At 38.4% G+C, this 23,174-nt stretch overlaps 2 protein-coding genes across 2 annotated transcripts in view; one reads left to right on the plus strand and one right to left on the minus strand.

Moving 5' to 3' along the window:
- Positions 1–8,104: 8,104 nt before the first annotated feature.
- On the minus strand, positions 8,105–19,442 carry LOC115220340 (U1 small nuclear ribonucleoprotein A). The gene is made up of 7 exons (XM_029790444.2): positions 19,273–19,442; positions 15,108–15,186; positions 13,804–13,976; positions 12,427–12,575; positions 11,200–11,312; positions 9,213–9,330; positions 8,105–8,628 (listed from the first exon to the last, which is right to left on the minus strand). Exons 2-7 carry the CDS (start codon positions 15,169–15,171, stop codon positions 8,469–8,471), a joined length of 777 nt encoding a protein of 258 aa, XP_029646304.1. The 5' UTR covers positions 15,172–15,186; positions 19,273–19,442; the 3' UTR covers positions 8,105–8,468.
- A 206-nt stretch (positions 19,443–19,648) lies between these two features.
- The window catches only part of LOC115220339 (vacuolar protein sorting-associated protein 26B-like), a 28,856-nt gene continuing 25,330 nt past the window's right edge, over positions 19,649–23,174 (plus strand). The window contains exon 1 of the mRNA XM_029790443.2: positions 19,649–19,708. Coding sequence (XP_029646303.1) covers positions 19,706–19,708 — 3 coding nt within the window. The 5' untranslated portion in view covers positions 19,649–19,705. The remainder of the gene's footprint in view (positions 19,709–23,174) is intronic.

The following is a 23,174-nucleotide window of genomic DNA, read 5'->3' on the forward strand; positions in this document are numbered from 1 at the left end:
ACGAAACTAACATTTCATATTCAGTAAATCACATCCATTTCTCTCTCGTCTCAACAGATCTTCCACATCCAATACTCCATGTTCAAGCAAATCATACTAACCCCATTCCTCCACAGATCTTCCACAGTGAATGACTCGTGTATCACTACCATGTAGCATCAAGCTAACAAGGAATTTTCTACATGATCTCTTAACCTACAGGAAACAGCAGCCATATCTCCCTCAAATAACACCCCATTTGGATAATGTAGTTGTGCTTGCTCCCTCTCTCTCCTTCACCTGCAATTACTGCCTATCTCCCATCACAATACCTGAATAACGAGGGATTACATCAGAACTCTTTATATCCAATGCATCTCACCGTTTACCCGACTCAGCTGCTTGCCATCACATCCTCTCTCACCCAAATTACTCTTTTACTGACATTCACCACTTTTACCATTGCCAATTCAATTTTCTATCACTTGCACACACACACATACACACTCTCTCTCTCTTACTACTAATCATGTAATTGCCATTAGTGTGTCTCTTCCATAACCTTCTGCCATTACACACCTCATCATTCCTCTAGTACTATCTCTCCCATTTCTCCCTTCCACCTTAAATCATCTTTTGCAAATGCCCTATTTTTTCTATCCATTCTCTTGGTCATGTTGAAGACAACATTAAGCAGCGAAGATACTTTTGTCTAACAAAGCAACCTCATGTGCTGGTACCACATTAAAATGCACCCAGTAACTCTGTACAGTGGTTGGTTACAACAGATACCAATGGACGATTGAGAGAAGCCTTTAGTCTTACAGAGGACATGGTATTCCCTCTAATGCTGGTGCCACATAAAAATGCACTCAGTACACTCTGCAAAATGGTTGACATTAGAAAGAGAATCATCCAGAAGCCATCATCATTTTAATGTCCGCCTTTCTATGCTTGCTTGCGTTAAAATTTAAGACAGATTTTCTACAGTCAGATGCTTTTCTAGTCATGAACCTCAACCGGTTTCCAAGCATTGGAAATGAATGACACTGCTTCTATGACAGACACATTTACAACCAACACACGATGTCACGACAAGGAGGCATACACATGGAAGCCTTTTTTCAGTTTTCACCCACCAAATCTACTGCAAGGACTATAGAAGACACTTCCACCAATGTGCCATGCAGTGGGATTGAACCCAAAACCATATGGTTGAGAAACAAGCCTCTTAACCACACAGCCACGTCTGCACCTAAACTGTCCCAAAATAAAATGTACAAAACAAGACGTCATCCCTCGACCACACCTAAAAGGACAACAAGATTGAAAAAGAACTTTTAACAGATCACGATATCCAGCTGAATCAATGGAAAATAGATGCAAGCTAATAATCATGATGATGGCCATGGGAAGAAGGTCTTTGATCAAAGTTAACATAAGTTTACTTCATATGGTCAACCTCTTACAGAGAACACACTTTAAGATCAAAACAAATAAGTCTTGAAACTTTGATCCCTTCCTTACTCTCCCTACAATAGCATCATTACAATTACCCCCAACATTAATGACAATGCCAGTGATTTATTCTCTAAAATACACTAATAGGCGCAAGAGTGGCTGTGTGGTAAGTAGCTTGCTAACCAACCACATTGGTTCCAGGTTAAGTCCCACTGCGTGGCATCTTGGGCAGATGTCTTCTGCTATGGCTCCGGGCCGACCAATGCCTTGTGAGTGGATTTGGTAGACGGAAACTGAAAGAAGCCTGTCGTATACATGTATATATATATATGTGTGTGTTTGTCCCCCTAGCATTGCTTGACAACCGATGCTGGTGTGTTTACGTCCCCGTCACTTAGCGGTTCGGCAAAAGAGACCGATAGAATAAGTACTGGGCTTACAAAGAATAAGTCCCGGGGTCGATTTGCTCGACTAAAGGCGGTGCTCCAGCATGGCCGCAGTCAAATGACTGAAACAAGTAAAAGAGTAAGAGTAATATTTCATACCCACTCCTATACAATATTGCACTCTAGTCAATGATTTTTAATCACTACTTTAATAAGTAAAGTGAAGTGCACGCTTCGCTGAAGAGATCTAACAAGACCAGAACATGTTCAGAGTGGTCTACCACACTTGTCAAAATTCAAATAGTGTTTATCATTGAATTAATTCTGTCATTTCCTCATGACTTTCTCACAACATGATTATTTCTGATCACTTTTTTGAATAAGTTAACATTTGGCAGAGTTGAGAAGGACATCCCAGCCATAGAAACCATGCTAAAACAAAGAATGGACCTTGGTGCAGCTCTCCACCTTGCCCGCTCCAGTCAAACTGTCCAATCCATGCCAGCATAGAAAATGGACATTAAATGATGATGATGATGCTACAATGAGTTCAAATCAGATGAGAACAACTTTGCCTTTCAGCTTCTGAACTTGATTAAAAGAAATACCAATCCAAGACAGTAGAATGAAGGAACTGTAAGGATGTCGGACCATATATCTTGTAGCATTTGTTTTGAGTTCAAATTTCACTTTGGCCCAGATGGGAGCATATTTAACTCACTACCTGGTTTAACACCACAACAAGGAAACGTACAAGTTATAAGCACTATGCTGTTACTCATTGCAATGCCGCAGGTAAAAATAGTTATTAATCATGTATGTGCCATCATAAATTGTTCAAAGTAAAAGTCTTTTTTCTTTATTAAAGTCTGTGTTGCATTGTCTATATGTTGGAAAGCATACAGAAACATATATACACACAAACATAAAAAAAAAATACTATTTATATACTCATAATGTTGCATTGTGTTGACAGACTTGCACTTAAAATTCCTACATTTTTAATCAAAACCTGTTAGTTACTAAGGTGACAACACTACCTATTCATCTATCTCTCAACAATAACCGTTTCCCCTCTCTACATAGATGTTGTTATGGAGAGACAGAGTTCAGCTTGTCTTTTATGATACAAGATTTGGGGTCAGTCTTGCAGCCCCTATTAAAGAATCATGGGCACTATTTCCTCTCACCCCAAAAGGAAAAAAAAAACAGTGGTACCCAAAGTTTTATAACCCAGTTTCTCTGAAACTGAGAATGGTACGGTTCCTCACGAAGCTTTGCAGGAAGAACATAGGCATTTAGGAAATTCCAAATATTCTTGGAAGAATTTGGTATAGTGGTTAGCATAGGGCTTTGGATGTGCACACATGTTAAGTGATAAGTAGCCTCAGAACACCTGAATGGTCACAGCTGGAGACCAGCCAGCTCTGAGTAAAAGGGCAGTGATGCTAGATGAAGACATAAGGGTATCTACACATACTAAAACTTAGACACCATATGCAATTGGAAGGATTGCTGTTGTGTTTTTTTGATGCCATAAAAATTTCATGCCTTCCATTACTAAAACTCCAATGGAATGTAACTTGCTCAGACTGGACTGCATAAACTTTTAAATAAGAACCTAAACTGCAGCAGGTTCATATTTAAACTGGCCAAAATATTCTACCTGTTTTGCGTTCAAATCAGCTAGATCAGGTCTCTCACAGCTACTCTATAATGTCATTCTAAAAATAAGCCATCTCATCACTGAGATCTCAAAGCTACAAGATAATGCATGATTAATTCAAAACAATGTGAATAAATAAGCATTATATTTGACAGATTAATCTGAATTCTAAAAGGTTAAAGGGTTTGAGTTGTATAACCCCCAAAATGATTACAAAACATTCCAGATTTGTCATTTGCCAAGGGATACAAAAGGAAGCAAAAGCAAAGCAACTTCCAACAGTTTGCTGATCCACAAATGCAAATCCTTGTCATTTAACATCCATTGTCCATGTTGGCAAGATGGAGAGCTGCACCGGACTCCGGACTGATTTGGCATGGTTTCTACAAGTGGATGCCCTTCCTAACACCAACCACTTTACAGAATGTGCTGGGTGCTTTTATGTAGCACCGGCACAGGACTCTTGCAGGCTGCCTTCATCAAGGGGAGAGGCCTTATCACTTCTGCTGCAGGGTAATAAAAGGAAGCAAAAAAAAAAAAACAAAGAAACATTGCACCCTTGGGTATACAGACAACACCCAACTCTGATTCTTTAGTTGTCATCCCCTCTATTCACCACATGTAGTTCCCTCCATTCATTATCTATGTTTCACTATCATGCACCAGATTTCACATCACATACTCTCATGAAGCAGTGAATGGATAGAGTAAAAAGCAATCAAGCATCATTTCAGTATCCACTTTTCAATGCTTGCATAGATCAGATGGAATTTGTTGAGACAAATTTTCTGTGACTGGATGCTTTTCCTGTCATCAACTCTCAGCTGTTTCCAAGCAAGACATTCTTTGTAGCCCATGGCCAGGTATGTCTCTACTGAATATTGGAAATGAACAACATCATTTCTCATGAAGGGATACTCATTTACAACTAATATGCAATGACAAAACAAGGAGACTCAAACACACACACACATCTGGGGGGGGGGCTTCTTTCTGTTTCTACCAGCCAAACCCACTCACAAAGCTTCTGTTCAGGTCTATAGGAAAATAGACAAGGTGCCATGCAGGGAGACTAAACCTGAAACCTATGGTTGGGAAACAAAACATCATAACCATACAAACATCCATGCATGATGCTGTTTTAGCTACACTACTTAACTTTCAATCGGCCCAGTTCACTTAGCTGTAAGTCCTTGCTCTTTGAAGCAGTAACAATCTGTACAATTGACATAACTGAGCTGGACTAAATGTCTAGTTCACTATTTTAGAGTCCCAAGTCCAACCCATGAAAGGATTTATACTCTCCGCAGGTTACGAAAATAAGTACTTGTATTATGTTGGGATTCATTCAATGGACCCTAATCCCTGCATTACAAATTTTAATTAATTATGTACCATAGATGCCCCTCCATTTACCAACCAACACTTTTTAGAAATAGCACAAATACCTCACACTATACTGTATTATATTGTATTTGTTTCATTAGTAAAACACTGAAGTCTCACTGACCCAGCCTACTTCCTTATAAATAGATATCATATGAGACGATATCAAAAAGTTCCTGGACTAGTAATGTTTAATAAAAAAATAAACTTATTTACCTCAGGTTTAATACTATCTCCTTCAAAATAGTCACCTTGTGCAGTGATACACTGGTTCCAGCATTCCTGCCACTTTTGGAATCTGGTCTGGAAAGCATTTTCCACAAGCAAATCAAAGACCGTCTGCAATTCGCTCTGGATCTTGACAACCATTGAGCTGCCGTTTCATCTTGGGGAAGAGGTGGAAGTCTGCAGGTGCTAAATCTGGCGAATGGGCTCGGTGTGGAAGTGATGCCATGTTGGTTTTGGCGAGAAACCCATGAGTGAGGAGAGCTCAATGAAAGGGCCCATTGTCATTGCAAAGAATGCAAAACTCAATTGACGATCTGGCGGGGGGGAGGTGGAAAATTCTCAATGGACTGTGGATGTCGAAAAAAAACGACGAGCATGCTCTTGATTGAAGTGCGGCCCTGTCATGCCTTCTTCGGTAGTGGAGATGAAGGCCTCTTACATTGCAATGACTGCTGCTTCATCACATGGTCACACCCATAGACCCAACTCTCATCACCGGTAATAATCCTTGGCATGAAGGACGGGTCATCAGCAGCACACCAACAAGAGATCTTGATAGACTTTGATGGGATGTCCATGACAAAATCTCAGACTACACTACAGCATACACATGATCGCAAAGACACAAATTTCACAACTTGCAAAGTAAACACAGCAATGCCACTCGGTAGACTTCCTCATGAAGGTCACTGGTAGCTCTCACTGTGCATGCAACCGTGTGCTGTCACCTGTTGGTGTGCTACTTAAGTAGTTCAGAAACTTTTTAATACCATCTCGTATGTACAGTTTATTGTTGTGGCAACAGAAAGGAGTGCTATCAGCAGGATGAAAGTCAGCAATGAATATAGCATTGAATTTAGTGTGAAGGTAGGAGTTCACCAGGGCTTGGCTCTTAGTCCCCTTTTATTTACCATAGTTCTCCAACCCATGACAGGGGAGTTTAAGAAGGGTTGCCTGTGGGAGCTCCTCTATACTGATGACCTTGTTCTTATAGATGAATCTATAGTAGAACTGGAAAAGCACTTGGAGAGTGCAGACCTCCACAAAGCAGCTCATTTCCACCAGTTTACATGCATGCTGAAAATTGCCCAATTTCCCAAACCGATGCCAGCAAAAACATAACCTCCTTGGCGGGGGGTAAAAAAAAAAACCCTTTAAAAACAGGAATCATCTGAAGCAGTTCACAACCACCAACATCATCATCAGCATTGTCATTGCTTCCACTTCAACCACATACACTGCCATCAATATTATCACGACGGTTACCTTGACAGTCACTTTCACCACCACAACCAGTATAACCACTGCAATGCCACCATCACACAACTAACACTATCATCAACACCACTATTACCACCATCATACTGCTCCTGTCGCCATTATAACTACTGATGCTATTTTATCCTCCTCCCATACTTATCTCAACCATCATCATCATCAACACTGCCTCTAAACAGCAACGCCACCATAGGTTATGTGGAAACGATGAACATGTTTTCAAGGGAGATAATCAAAGAATGTAACATTGTAAAGTAAATACAGCAAATGAAAAATCCTTCAAGAATCCATAAAAATTCCCAGATCACTACCAAATTTTCATCATCTGTTCCTTGTGTCACTACCAACTTTTCCTGCAAGTTTTATCAAATACCATTCACAAATTTTTGAGTTATTTTGTACAAAGATGGACAAACCAAGGCCAATGAAAATATAACCGCCTTCCTTGGCGGTGGGTAATTAGAGAAGAAATTTAAGGTGTGGAAGTAAAGCCTAGAATCAATAAGCTTTGTGAGCAACAAAAGGCTTCTTCTCACAGTGAAATACAGACTGTATGATGGCTATATGCTGACAGTTACGCTACAAGGCAGCGAAACACGAGTTGTGACTGCAGAAAACATGCTTCAAAGAAATGAAGCTAGGATGCTCCCCACTGGATGTACAATGTCAGTGTGCATTTTTAACAACAAAGTGTGAGTTGAGAGAAAAACAGGGTATGAGAGGCATCAGATGTAGTGTGCGAGAAAGAAGACTGTGTTTGTATGGTCATGTAAATAATGCATAATGATGACAACAGCTGCATAACAAAGCAATGATTGCAAGTGGTGAAAAATGACCTCTAAATTTTGAGCCTCACAGAGGAGATGACAAAGGACTGAGACAATTGGGATTTGTTGTGCTTGAGAAAACCCATCCAAGTAAAATTGAGGCCCTAAAGGTATGTCTGTGCACCTGTACACAATCTATCCCCAACTCATCTTCCTAACACCCGCTTACTCCACCCATGTTCACCATTCACTGCATTCCCCTCAACTTACCTGCACATAATCCATCCCTGAAAAGTCTCTTCCGCTCCCACAATCTATGTTCCTAACACCCCTTCCCACCACCTGTGTTTACTCTCTGCACACCTCTTCCCCACCACCTCCCACTTTCCTTTCTCTCGCTCACCTTATCCTTCACTTTTATACACCTCCCTGCAACTTGAGGGTAGACTCCTACAACAAGACACCTGTTTCTGTCCCTCTAATCATACTCACCACTTTGCACAAAGTCACCTCCTTCAATACTAGAACCCTTACTTAGCTAAGGAGTCATGTCTTGCAAATTACTTGGTCTCACTGGTGCTATATGAAAATGCACCCAGTACACTCTGTAGAATGGTTAGCATTAGGGAGAGCATCCAGCCACAGAAACCATGCCAAAACAGACAGTACAGCACTACACAGTCTACTGGCTTGCGAGCTCTCATCAAACTGTCCAACCATGCCAGCATGGAAGGAGAACATTGAATGATTCAATTAGCATTCAATGCAAGGATTTATTCAGTCAATAGGTCCCCTCTTTTGTTATATTACTGAGAAAGACCAAATCTTTGGCGGGACTTCAGCAGATTTCTGGTACCCCCAATATATACTACTGGCTACATCATGCTCATTAAGAAAATTGATAATTATAAAAACAAACAAGATCACATTAAATAGAAACAAAATTTTCCCAGTGTTTTTAAGAGAGAATTTGTCATTTTATTGTCATTCTCTTATTTATATTTCAATATAAAAGAAAAATAAACAAATATCTCAGTTGGAAAAAACGAACAAACAAAAACTATGAAACTGAAAGGAAGAAATCTGTCAATGAGTTTTGGTAAGAATATTGTGAATTAGCTTCACCCCCACCACCCACCAAAATGAAGAATGTAAAATGAGAATCCACCGTCGGATGGTGCAATGACGATGGCATTAATGCTGCTTACCATTCCATCTGGTAGCAAAGTTGTGCCGAATTTGATGGTTTATTTTGTAAGTTTTACTGAAATGCACCAAATCTCTTTCATCATATTTTTACTTGTCTCCTTCCTTGTCTTACTTCTTAGCAAATGTGATTTTCATTGCATTGTTTGGTGTAATCTTGAAGCCTTGAAGTGCATCCTTTGCAGCACCAGCTTGCATTTCATTTTCAAATTCAACAAACGCAATATCATGTCGACCAGGCACCAAACGAACCTCTTTGAAACCAGGAAATCTAAAAGAAGAAAGGAAAAAACCCATTAAAAAAAATCACTAGATAACATAGCTATGGTATATTTTGATAGATTACCCTCAGTAAAAAAAAAAAATTTTTTTTTAAAAAAGCATGGTTTTGTAAGCCACAAAACACTTGCTAATTTCACAATGATGCCACAGTGGTACCTACTTACAGCAACATAGACTGAGCTGTCAACAGTTAAGTGTCTTGGTCATACATACAGTGCAGTGAGCTACACCAGACTGTGGTAACTATTGACAGCCAGGTGGACTCTGGACTGTGCACCTAGCTGCATCAATCTTGGTCATTGACACAGTATTGTAAAGTATACCATACTGTGGTACTTACAGTAAGGCTCATTGGGTTGATGACATTAGTCATAAACACAGTACAGAGTTACACAGCGCTGGTACCCGCCTACAGCTAAGTGGACTGGACTGTTGACAGTTAAGTGCCATTTCCACAGCAATAACAGGACATGAACAACTAATTAACTTAACTGCCTGTCCCATTATCCAATCTGGTGACCTCTTGTCATAAGTGCATGAGTCAAATGCTTCCAATGTGAAACTAAGACTTACTGATTGAACAACATCGACAACATCATTTCGGTGGTTTCCTCGGGAAGGTTGGTTAAGAACAGAATTTGGTTAGGAGGCTGTTCTGGAATGGTATTTGGTGCTGCCAGATTTGTAGAATCTGCAATAGAAAATGGGTTGAATTAGTTACTAAACACAGCTACATGGAAATTTTTAGGCGGCGAGCTGGCAGAAATGCTTAGCGGTATTTCGTCTACCGCTATGTTCTGAGTTCAAATTCTGTCATGGTCGACTTTGCCTTTCATCCTTTCGAGGTCGATAAATTAAGTACCAGTTACGCACTGGGGTCGATGTAATCGACTTAATCCATTTGCCTGTCCTTGTTTGTCCCCTCTTCGTTTAGCCCTTTGTAGGTAGTAAAGAAATAGGTATTTCGTTTACTGCTACGTTCTGAGTTCAAATTCTGCCAAGGTCGACTTTGCCTTTCATCCTTTCGAGGTCGATAAATTAAGTACCAGTTACATACTGGGGTCGATGTAATCGACTTAATCCGTTTGTCCCCTCTGTGTGTAGCCCCTTGAGGGCAGTAAAGAAATACATTGGAATTTTTTAGAGATAAAGATAAATACAGTGACAATGCCCAGCAAACAATAATGGAGGGGGGGGGGGTGTTCCTTCTAGAAACTACTGAAATATTCTATTTACTTCCATCTGACTAAGTTGTGGCTGTTTGGCTTGAACTTAAAACTATGAATGAGCAGACATGATCAAAGATGCTCCAGCCATGACCATTTATCAGATTTCTGTTGAAATATATTGGGTAGTCCACACTACTCTGTAAGGAGCATAGGGACAGTTTCCTGGTTTTTCTGGTGTATACATTCCTCTCTGGACAGGACGCCGGTCTATCACAGGACTACTTGATTTTACCAGCTGCATGGAATGGAGCAACAAGGAATGAAGTGTTTTGCCCAAAAACACAACACAATGCCCAGTCCAGGAACTGAAACCACAATCTTACAATCAGGAGTCCAACACCCTAACTACTAAGCCATTGCCTTCACATTGTTTAAATCAATTTTTTCTATTTGCTTATATCACAAATAAATAATGGATCAACCGATTAGGAACTGTCTTACAGATTCATGATCTCCTTTTTTTTTAAACTACTTTTGAGAAACTTCCAATGGTGATGGGCCTCCTATATCAGACTGGAGTAATATCTTAAGTCATACCAATGTAAAAAAAACAAGTGGAGCCTGTACTGAAGCTCAATCAGTGCAGGGGGAACCCCATCCTATCTTAGATGTTAGAAGCAAAATCTCATTAGAAATATTATGTAACCCTTCCGTCTATTTTGTCATGTTTGCATGGGTCAGGGTGAATTCATTGAGGCAGTTTTTTAATGGCCGGGTGCTCTTCTTGTTACCAACACTCACTGGTTTCCATGGAAGGTAATATTTCCCCATGACCAGACATGCTTTACATGGAAGACTGGAAGCAAACGACATCACTTGTATGATGGGGATACGCATTTACAACCATCACAGGGTGTTGAGACATGAATACAAACACACACACAACAGGCTTTGAAGACATTTGCCTAAGGTGTTACGAAATGAGACTGAGTCCAAAACCAAATGGTTAGGAAGCAAGCTTCTTAACCACAAAGTGATGTCTACTCCTGCCAGCACTGGTTAACAGCCATTACTCGGCCAATGGTACTTTTATTGTGTTTTAATTGAAAGTTCCAAACAAGGCAAGGAGCCACTCAGTGTAAGGGAATATGAAGAAGGAGAAATTAAGACGAAAGGAATGAATTTACTTTAGACTTGAAAGAGTATAGGTCATAAAAATGGGGGAAAATAACGAGATGGAAGTTTGAGAAAAAAATAAAAGCTATGACCACAGGAACACTTCCTTATTCAAGGAAGCACAACAACATTTGGATGAAGACACTGAGTTTCAAGTATTGATAACGATGATGATGATGATGATTATACAGCATGAATGACAAACAATCACTTACTTTGAACAACTGGCTGCTGTAATTGTTGTAGTACAGGTTGTTGAGGAACCGGTTGACCAGCCATTGCTGAAATAGGTTGGATGGGAGGTGGTACTACACCAGCTGCCTGGGCCCTGGAACATAAACATAATTTACAATATCAGATCAATTAAAAAAAAGAAAAAAGGACATAACATTTGACAAATTTACTTCAATTTTTGTTCAGCCTCAAGTCAATCTTAACTCAGCAGGCGCTTTTAATCAAAGGCGTTCCACCCATGACAATCCCATGTCCTTTTTCTTTAAAACTGCAAGGTGTGATTAGAAGCAAAATTGATTGCTACTTTTAGTAGATCAAGGAACTATTAAGAGGTTCCTTTGTTGTGTTATTACTTGGTCTATACTGTGAGCTATAACAGCAGTAAAGAAAAAAAGAAAAAAACAGACTGCACAATGGAATTGAACGTGGGACCATGTGGTTGTAGAGCAAAATTCTTAACCAAACTGTAGTGTGATCAGAAGCAGAATTGATTGCTACATTTAGCAGATCAAGCATCCATAAAGAGGTTCCCTTGTTAGTTTATTACTTGGTCTATATTGTGGGTTATAACAGCAGTAACAGAAAAAAAAAAAAACTGGAACTGCACAATAAAATTGAACCAAGGATCAAGTGGCTGGGAAGCAAAATTCTTAACCACACAACTGTGATGCATTTGGGTCTTTATACAGACTCAACAATTGCTTACAGCTGGAAGTATTTGTTATCCCTGGAGAGAGAGGCCAGCCATCTTTGACGCTGTAAGATAAGATATAATATGAAGTGTAACAGGAGTGGCTACGTGGTTGTAGCTTGCTTACTAACCACATGGTCCCGAGTTCAGTCTCACTGCGTGGCACCTTGGGCAAGTGTCTTCTACTATAGCCTCAGGCCGACCAAAGCCTTGTGAGTGGATTTGGTAGACGGAAACTGGAAGAAGCTCGTCATATATATACATATATATATATATATGTATATGTGTGTGTGTGTGCATATGTTTGTCTCCCCAATATCGATTGACAACCGATGCTGGTGTGTTTATGTCCCCATAACTTAGCGGTTCGGCAAAAGAGACCGATAGAATAAGTACTGGGCTTACAAAGAATAAGTCCTAGGGTCGATTTGTTCAACTAAAGGCGGTGCTCCAGCATGGCCACAGTGAAATGACTGAAACAAGTAAAAGAGTATATATATGAATAACCCTGACTCACTTAGCAGCAGCGGCAACAGCCTGTTGGGAAGCTCCCTTCTTGCGTTTCTTATTTTCTGGCTCATCATCTTTTTTCTTCTTTGGTCTTTCCATATAGGTACCTTTCATCTTAGCAATGATATCAGAATCTTTCTTGGAATATTGTATTCTCTGGTAAAACAAATGGAAAAAAAAACACATTAGCAATTTATTATTATTTTTCAAATGATCATCATTTAACATCCGCTTTCCATGCTAGCATGGGTTGGATGATTTGACTGAGGTCTGGTGAACCAGATGGCTGCACCAGACCCCAATCTAATCTGGCAGAGTTTCTACAGCTGGATGCCCTTCCTAACACCAACCACTCCGAGTGTGTAGTAAAAATACAAAATCAAGGATACATTCCACTTTGAAAGGACAAAACTAAAGCTACATAATAGGATCCTTAGCCTCTTTATTTCAATTAATTTAGAAAAGAGAATTTAGTGAAATAACTTTATCATTCTTAAGCTGGTAGTTGGAAAATAAATGATCATAGAATTTTGATGGAATGGTTTTCATTCAGATCCTTTTAAATAGGAAGATTTTTTTTTAATCTCAGAAGTTGGAGTATCATCAGGTTCTTTTGGTATCAAAAGAGTTAAAAAAGAGGACAAATCCTGTATATTAACGATTTCATAAAGAAGGGCAAAACAAAGATTTTGACCAGACAGTGTAATTCTATATGTGTATAGTGATTTCAAAATTTGGCACAGGGCCAGAAATTTCAAGGGAGGGGCATAAACTGATTATATCAACCTCTAAAGGGCGAAAGGCAAAGTCGACATCGGTGGAAATTGAACTCAGAACATAAAGATGAATGAAATGCTGCCGAGTATTTCGTCTGACATGTTAACAATTCTGCTAGCTCACTGCCTTGTTTATATGTATATAGTGAAAGTACAGACATGGCTGTGTGGTTGAAAAGATTGTTTTCAAAACATAAGTGGTCATGGGTTCAATCCTAATGCATGGTACCTTAGATGTCTTCTACAAGAGTCCCAGGCTGACCTAGGCCTTGTTGTATAGATTTGGCAGATAGCAACTGAAAGAGGCTGTCGTATGTGTGTACCCCTTGGGCTGACATTCTATGATGATTGCAAATGAGTATCACTGTCATATGAGCCATGTCGTTCATATACTGTCCTCTATGGTGATATATTACTTTGCTTAGAAACAGGTGAGGATTGGTAACAGGAAGGGCATCAGGCTGCATAAAATTTACCTCAACAAATTCTGCCTGACCCATGCAAGCTTAAAGAACCAGGCATTAATGACGATTAAGAATTGATAAAATCTAGCCACATGTAGGAAATACACAAACACACATTAAGGAAACATGAAATGTTGATCTTACCATTGGTTTGTCATAGAACGGGAAACCTTGCATTGACCGGAGAGCATTTGTGGCACTGTTGATGTCTTTAAAAATTACAAAAGCTTGCCCTCGACATTTCAAAGTTTTTAAGGCAACAATGTCAAGAATTTGGCCGAATTGTGAGAAAATTGCATATAAAGATTTCTTTAGTTCTGGAAAAAAAGAAACAGTATAATCACAGAGAATTATAGAAATATACACAGGATTAGAATATATTGGAGAATAGAAAAGATTGGATGTAGGTCAAAAGCTGACCAGAAGAGAATTAATGCATTCGAGCTTTGGTGTTGGAGAAGACTTTTACGGATTCCATGGACAGCGAGGCTCACCAATGGAGAAGTTCTTACCCAGATCAAGCCAAAACTGTCGCTAGAAGCTAGGATCACCAAGCATAGATTGGCATACTTTGGTCATATTGTGCGGACAAAAATCCCTGGAGAAGGACATCATGCTCGGAATGGTCAGTGGTAAGAGAGGAAGAGACCAACCAAGAACCCGCTGGCTTGACACCATCAAGAGTGACACGGAAATGGCCATACCAATCTGAAAGAAGCAACCCGGGATAGAACTGGCTGGAGAACACTGATCCAATGAGTAACCAAGAGTCAACTTCGACTGAATGGACAGATAGATAGGTCAAGAGTTAGCAGAAGTAAATTAAGGTTAACAAACATGACCAATGCTTAGCACGACAATAAAAGAAATGTTAAAGCAACACAATGTAGAATCATTATTATCCAATGTCTCCCCTTCCATCATGGCATGGGTTGGGCAGCGAGACAGGAAGTGAGAAAACTTGCACCAATCTCTACTGCCTGTTTTAGCATACTTTCTACAGTTGGACGTTCTTCATAATGCCAACCACTTTACAGTGTACTGAATGCATTTTGCATGGCATCAGTAGCAGTGACATCACCAAGTAACTTGCAAAACTCCTTGACTATGGGGTAGCAGTATTGAAGGAGACGGCTTTGTGCCAGGCGATGAGGTTAATAGTATGAAGATGGACAGAAATAAAAGTCTTGCAGTAGAGGAGATATGTGAAGATGTGATGGGGCTCCAAATGAATTTATGAAACCAAAAATTCCAGGTTATTACATTAAATACACTTCAAGAGTTGTAGCAATCCATATTCTGGAATGTTATTACATAATGGGAACCTCTAATCACCACCCAAATTATTGGACCTGTAAAAGAAATCTAGTTTGTCTTTAGGTCCTTGTTAATCTGTTACCATCTGAATGATACTTCACTAAATTTCAAAGCAAAGCTAGTCAACTTACCATCTTTCTTAATGCTTTCATTCAAATTGTTAATATAAATTGTGTGGTTTGGTCTGATGTCCATAGTGGTTGAAAATGACTGGAAAAGAAATTTAAGAAATATTAGTAGAATTACTAGAGAATTTCAAGAAGTAGGGATTGTTGTTGTTGACTGTAGAATATATAATATTGATTTCAAATTTTGGTACAAGGCCAGCAATTCCAAGAGACGGGGGGGAAGCTAATTACATCAACCATAGTGCTCAACGATTACTTATTTTATTGAGCTCGAAAGGAAAGGTAAAGTTGACCTTGGCAGAATTTGAACTCAGAATGTAAAGATGGACAAAATGCCAATAAGCATTTTGTTTGGCATGCTAACGGTACAGCCAGCTTGCTGCTTTTGTTGAATATATATTAAGAGAAATGTAAATGACCGAAAAATTTATAAGTTGTCTGTCTTGTTTGCATATATAAAAAATATATAATAATAACAATACTTCTAGGATGGAATTTATAAATATTTAATACATCGCTATGCGTGTTTCCACAAATCACATGATTTTAACATCAGAGTCGGTATCCTTGGGATTAGTACAGTATAGCTCATATTAACCGCAGGCATCCAACTGATCATCACTGATTCATTTCATCAGGCAATACTGCATTATTGGATGAATCAGAGGAATGTTTATCCCTTCTTACCAGTATGAAAGCCAAACTAGCTATAAAAAATACATTAACCCTTTCGTTACCAACCCGGCTGAAACCGCCTCTGGCTCTAAGTACAAATGTCTTGTTTTCATAAGTTTTGAATTAAAATCTTCCACCAAACCTTAGTTACAATTTATGTTCCTAACATTAGCTTAATGATAACCAAGTTATTTTACTAAATTCTTTGTTATATTTGAAGTAATTGAAAGAAACACAGAGCATCTCAACAGAAATATGGTAAGAAAAGGGTTAAACACATGACAAAACTTTTCGCTTAATAAATCCATTACCATATTTCTATTGAAATATATTGCCTTAGTTTCAGCTAATTTTGTACCAATGAAGAATTTGGTAAAATAATTTTGTCATTACTGAGCTGGTCTTGAGAACATATTTTATCATGAAAATTTTATGGCAGGCGTTAATTGAAATAATTTTAAGCCTCAATAGCACTCACCGGTGGGTTGGAATCAAAAAGGTTAGCAGCAGATTTTGAAAACCCAAGATCCATATATAATCCATGATGTGAATAGATTTAGATTTTGGTATAAGCTCATGAGTAAGATCTCTTTTTTTTTTCCCATATGTTTCACCCAAATACACGAAGCAAACCACTTTAACAATGAAGACACAGCTACACCTTGAGCCCCCCCCCTCCATTCAATATAGGTTTTTCTTCGACTGCATATGTCCTAAAATATCTTGTTCAAGCAAGATCTGACTTCAAGTAGCTCAGATCATGTTTGAGATGTCTTGGAAAGGAAGAACAAGGTGTAAACACCATGCAGGAAAGTGCAAAATGGCATGAAAATTTTATATTTATATACAGCCACCTTCCCAAAGTACACCTGTCTTTATCCAATAATTTAGTGGATATGTAAGACCACCAATTTTTTGAAATATCACGTAAAAAGCACCATTCGTATGTGGTCGATGCCAGTGCCACCTGACTGGCCCCCATGCCGGTGGTACGTAAAAAAGCACCCACTACACTCTCGGAGTGGTTGGCATTAGGAAGGGTATCCAGCTGTAGAAACCTCTGCCAGATCAGATTGGAGCTTGGTCCAGCCTCCTGGCTTGACAGTCCTCAGTCAAACCATCGAACCTATGCCAGCATGGAAAGCGAACATTAAACGATACCAACAAAGTAGATGCATTACTGTGATTCTGTGATATATTTAAGTGTCTTTAGACACACATACAAGTATATTTAAGTGTCTTTAGACACACATACAAGTATAGGAAATCAAATGTGTATCAGATATTTTTTATTAAAATTATGTATGTGTTGAATGGGTCTTTTACCACACAATAAATATCTTAACATTTGCTGTATTCCTTTGTCATTGCCATTGTGAAATTCAACAAATTTGAACTGACACCAATTCTGTCCATTTCTTGGTTTTATTTTGTTTCTCCCCCAGTTTCCTTCAACTCAGATCTCCCAACACTTTTTACCCATCTGTTGTCTATAGGCATTATATGTCCATACCAACACAGTTGTATCTTCCTTGCATGCTACAGCTGATTCCTCTATTACCAATTTTTCCCTCAGCTAGGTTCATTTCTCTCCAATCCTCAAGCCTCCTTAGTATTAGTATGCCAGCATCTCACTGCTATGTAGTAACATAGTTTATAGACAAATAATGTACAATCTACCTTGCGGTCAACAGAGCAAAAATCTCCCTAAACTTTCTTCACCCAATTCTTAATCCAGTTTACTATGATTTCAGAAAAACCTCCACTGTTTGATTAGGTTGCCTGGGTAACACAAGCTACTAAATACTTCTATGGAGTTTTTTGAACATAGCAAGGAATTTAGTTTATTAGGGTTCTGATTGCCAGACTCCATCTATTCATCTGCCACAACTTAAGTATTTATTCACTGCCAGTCCATTTTTGATTCCCTAACCTCTTTACATCCACAGATTGCATTGAGAATACTATATGGAATTTCTACCGACTTCTTTTTTTTAAACTGAGCATGCCATTTTCATGATGGCAGTAGAGGTCTCTCTTCTTTCCTACTTTTTAAATCTAAATCTTTGCCAAGTTTATTCAGAGGACTCTCAATTTTTGGTTCCGCTTCCACACCTGGGATTTCATCTCTAAGTCTTCCAGATTATTCTATAAGGACTAAGTCATTTCAGTTTCCATAAACAATCTTAAACTCTTCTATCAAAACTTGGAGAACTATAAACTAAAGAGCAATAACTATGATAATGGATGAGTGGACTATTCAATATTGGGTCTGGAGTTCAAATCCTTTAGACACCAATCTTAAAGTCAAACAAAAGAGCAATAACAAGGAAGATGCCCGAGTGAACTACTTAATTTGGGGTCTGGAGTTCAATGTTTATTGGAAAAATATTTTCCCAGAAAGAGAATGTTACAGGTTTGAAATTATAAAAACCTAATTATCTCACCTGAGTTTCAATATAACTTTATTGTATTGAAACTCTGGTGGTTGTGTGCGATGCTTGACCCGCCAAAAGTGTGTATCTACACACACATATATATCGCGATCTTTTTGCTTTAAAGTGCCAATCAAGTACTAAAATCGATTTAATCAAGTTACCTCCACTTCATCCGAAATTACTAGGCTTGTGCCTAAATGAAAACAATACTTTGGTATTAGTAGGGGGAAAAATCATTCTAACTTTATAAACTAATTTACTTCTATTGCCGAATAAATACGTCACTTTCACTTTGTAATCCTAAAGCGAGATAGTTGACGGGAACTTTACAAATTTTGACTCAACTTTCAGTAAAGAAACATCGAAAGAATGCCGAATTATCTCATTAGTAAATGTTCCGTTGTTAACTTAAAATTTCCTTAAACGCACACGTACATGTGCTCGTGTATCAACTGTCTCAATACGGGGTCCCAGGGTTGACTAAAATGTCATAAGAATATCGGTGTTCCCCCTTGTATTACACGTATTACAATCGAGGATGTGAACAGACCTGTTTTATTTATTTAAAGATTTACCGATTTCTTCTCCCGCCACCCACTATTTTACCACTTCTGTTTCGTGGGACACAAGGATGCCAACAGCATCCTCTGTGAATTCTTGAATCTAAAGAATACCGAAATATGCAAATTTCGCATTTTTCTTTTTAATCCGAGTCCCTTTGTATCGTTAAGTCAATATTTCGGGACCCTCGTATTCTACTAATAAGTTGCACTTTTTCGGTAAATATAAAATAATGGCTGTTTCAGACTTGGATTATGTAAAACAATGAAATTATAGACGAGATATACGCAGATCTCTGGACAAAATTTAGGATATACATGCACACACACGTTGCAGATCATATAAAGCTTATATATATATATTATATATATATATATATATATATATATATGTATGTATATATATATAAATTGAAATCGACGCCATATCCCGGTAAATTCGGTTAATAGTTCAAAATTGCTGAATAAAATCTGATAAATGAATTAATTACTCACCTTTTAACAGAATATATGATGAACAACTGTACTTAAGATATTCAAGTGTATATCAGTAACACTATGTGCTCAATATATCTATATATATATATGTATATATATATGCGTATATATATATATATATGATTATAGACACATCTACGCAGAGAAGAGGAAATATACAAACAGCGGCTTTTCTCTTACCTCGTGGGTCATTCGTTCACTTCCTGTTTGGTTAAAGTTTATCGATTTCTGATGAGTTATTTAATTACTACTATATTTTTAGGATTCTTCATTCAAATGAAAGAAATATATTTGGAATTTGATTAAAAATATAACGAGTTTGACAATCGAAAATTTGAAGGTGGCAGACGATGAAGTCTCGTTACCGCGTGAGTTCAGATCAGCCATTTTGAGCAAGGTTTGATGGACAAACTCGACTTCTGGTCGCAAAATGGTGAGTGAAATTCTTGTCTTCTCTCTTGTTTCTCTTTCTAGAATCGACTTTACACCGACGCACACCACCACCACTACATTCTTTATTCATGTGAAACACACATTTTACCATTTAATCCGTGTCTTTATTAATTTAAAGGCTTCTATGTTCCAATTTTTGGAGGTGGGTGTTTGCTATTTTGTAAACAATTTGTGGGTGGGTTAACCTATCATGTGATGGTTTTGTCGGATATATCGAAATCGGGGACGAAACATGTAGCAACAGTCTCTCCCCTCTTCATGTTTCGCTAATATATTATCCAGCGCACACTTTACCAACATGTAACTTCACTAATTTTATTAATTACTTCGCCCCTGACCCCCTTCCTTTCACCTGACATAAAAGCCTAGGTTTTTTTTTTGTTTTTGTGTGGGTGGGTATCGTCATCTCAGTCGACCCTGGAGTATTACTGGTACGTCGAAGTGTCGACATCTGAAGCGACAATGTAGGGTTTTAACTTGATTGATCTACATGTAATGTGAACCTTGACCAGTTTTTGTAACTTACTAGAAAAATCATGAAATGTAAAGTTTGAATGTATGTCACAGTCTACAAACCTCTACATCCATACATACTCATACAATCTATACTCTTCTAAGACTAATTGATATACAGACTACGTTGGCTACTCTTTCAGTGTACATTGGCCTTGGATTTATAGTTTTTGCTTCTTCAAGGCTTCTAAACATCTAACAATCATAAGACTGAATTTTTAAAATAATATATCCACATACAGTTGATTACATTTTAAATTATGTTGTGGTCATTAAGCTATATTGATGCCACCTGGCTCTAAAATATTGCTTTAATCCTAACACCACGCTCTACTCCAAGTCGAAAATAGGTGTCTACACTTTGTTGGACACAGTGACCATTATAGAGACTTGGTTGAATCCGTTACAAACTGTATAATTGCTGGATTACGCCATAGAAACGGTTAGTCTTTGGATAACATTCCGACAGAATTGGGAAGTGTCTCGATGAGCAATGTTCTATATTTCTTCATTGAACAGACGTAATTATGTACGTGATGGTACAACTGGTGAAGAAGCAGTCGTACATTCGAGGGAACTATTAAAAGATTATGACTTATCAGATGAAAGTAATTTGCTATCATTCATTTATCGATAGAATTCGTTGTTCTGGAGCTCAAAGTGTGAGGTGGCGGTGGCGGAGACCAAGAAATACATCCGAGAATATTACTGCTATTTAGACTCTCGGGAAGCAATTAACAAGGCTAACCGGTGGCTTACACAACTGGTGGTTGTTTTATTCTTTTTTTTTATTTTTCTGTCGAACTTAAATTTATGAAGCACCGAACTAACCGACACTCCCACCTCTCTCTGTCTCTTTCACTCACATTCACGCCATGTCAATGTCTAATTAAGATACCCTCTATTAACAGTAACGATGCGATTGAAGTTTTCGTAGCTCAAAGAAGATAGTTTTATATAACATTTGTATAAAACTATTCATATATATATATATATATAGAGAGAGAGAGAGAGACATGGCTATGCTGTGGTGTTCTTGCTTTTCCTCAAGGATGAAAGACACGATTTCTCTTACTAAACCTGCCGCCTATTTCAAGTTTATAATGGTAGTTGTAACGTCCGTAGGAGTTATTAAAATCCTTACGCTTAACGAGACTTTAATAACGAAAACCTCAATGAAATGGAATCCTATGGCTTCTGTTTAACCCTCCCCCAATCCATTTTATATGTATGTCACAGATAACGATCACCGCCCTCTACTTAAAATAATGTTAAGTAACAATTAATTTGACTGAATTAAAATTTTCTTTTTTCTCTCTTATTTCTCATATTTGCTTACGTTCTGACTTGCTTCCAACTAACTGTCTTTCCTATATTCGCTCAAAGACAGATATATTGTATAAAAACTGTGTTACATCACTGCCAGCTCATTTTATCTACTCCAGGGAAAGAGATAAGCAAAATCGATCCCATTTCGATCCTAACTCAAGCTAGAGACATTTAAATAAATCTCTCCGTTCTCTGGTTCTAAATTGGTTCAATATTTGTAGCTAATGTTGTTACAGGATCATTTCAGTGTAGTATATTTCAACGTCATGTAGTGATTTTCGACTTATACACACTCAGCGGCAACATTTGTGACATTCTCTTCAACAGCTGTCGACCAGATACTATAATTTCGGCACCTTCCTACTGTATCTTTCCAATTTTGCGTCATAAAATGTGTCAAGTACTTCGGATAGTGGCCTTCCCGTTTTCCTAACTGCGAAGAGCTATTACACGAACACACACACACACACGTGTGTGTTAGTTAGCTCTGATTCCGTTCTAATTAACGCGTGGTATTGTTTAGCCCCAGGTCAGATATATAATCAAATGCGTTCCAGCCATGACCACTCTGAATTTTTTCCAGATTACCATTTCCTCTTAAGACGGAAGGATGGGAGATTTGGCTCCTATTTCTAGCGGCTCCAGCGACTTAGAAGAAGACTCATTTGCTGACTTTGTGTATATTTGTGCGCTGTTTATGTTCGTTCCCCGACAGTGTGACCCAAAGAAACGCCTACTTTTAATTGAATTCTTCTTCAAACATTTGTTACATACTTCTTCGAATTCCACTGCTTCTCCCCCCTCTCTCTGCCTGACTGTTCGTTTCTCTATCTTTCTGTCACACACATCGTGCACGACAAACTAAAGAACTCGAACCTGTGTAGTAGCCGACCTGCTAGAAATATCAGCCAAATCACACTTGTCTTAAAAACAAGGTCATTATTAAACAGTGTAGTCTCTTACATACCTTACAGACGATGGGGTCACGGTTGGGACGTCTTTGGTCATAGATCTGCTGAGTGAGGAATGACCTGGGTCTAAACAACAACCACTAAAAGACTTTTTCCTAAACAAAGGAGCATAATGAAGGTCGTGTCTTTTTTTTTTTTTTTTTTAAGGATACTTTGGATAAGGTAGTCTCTGATTTCCGAAATAGATAGGGTGGTTCTGGTTGGAGTGCCTTTTGGTGACATATTCCCTTCTGAATTAACTTCCAATAATACACTTGTGATCAATTCGCTTCTTCATTCCAATAATAATAGTTCTTTCATTTATATATGATTTCAGTTGGGCACACACAAGACATCTTGTTTAAGATTGTAAGGAATGTGATGTTGTGACATAGGGGTTCTCTTTAAAAAGTCTCACCAATATAGGTGCAGGATGGCATTGTGGTTAAGTAGTTCACTTTCCACCCACATGGTTTCAGGCTCAGTCCCACTCTCTGGCACCTTGTACAAGTGTTTTCTACAATTGCCCTGGTTCAAACAAAATCTTGTGAGGGAATTTAGTAGACAGCAACTATGTGGAAGCCTGTATGTATGTGTCATCATCATTTCACGTCCGTTTTCCATGCTGGCATGGGTTGGACTGCTTGACATGTC

This window comes from Octopus sinensis, linkage group LG16 (assembly GCF_006345805.1).
Source record: "Octopus sinensis linkage group LG16, ASM634580v1, whole genome shotgun sequence".
Classification (NCBI taxonomy): Eukaryota; Metazoa; Mollusca; class Cephalopoda; order Octopoda; family Octopodidae; genus Octopus; species Octopus sinensis.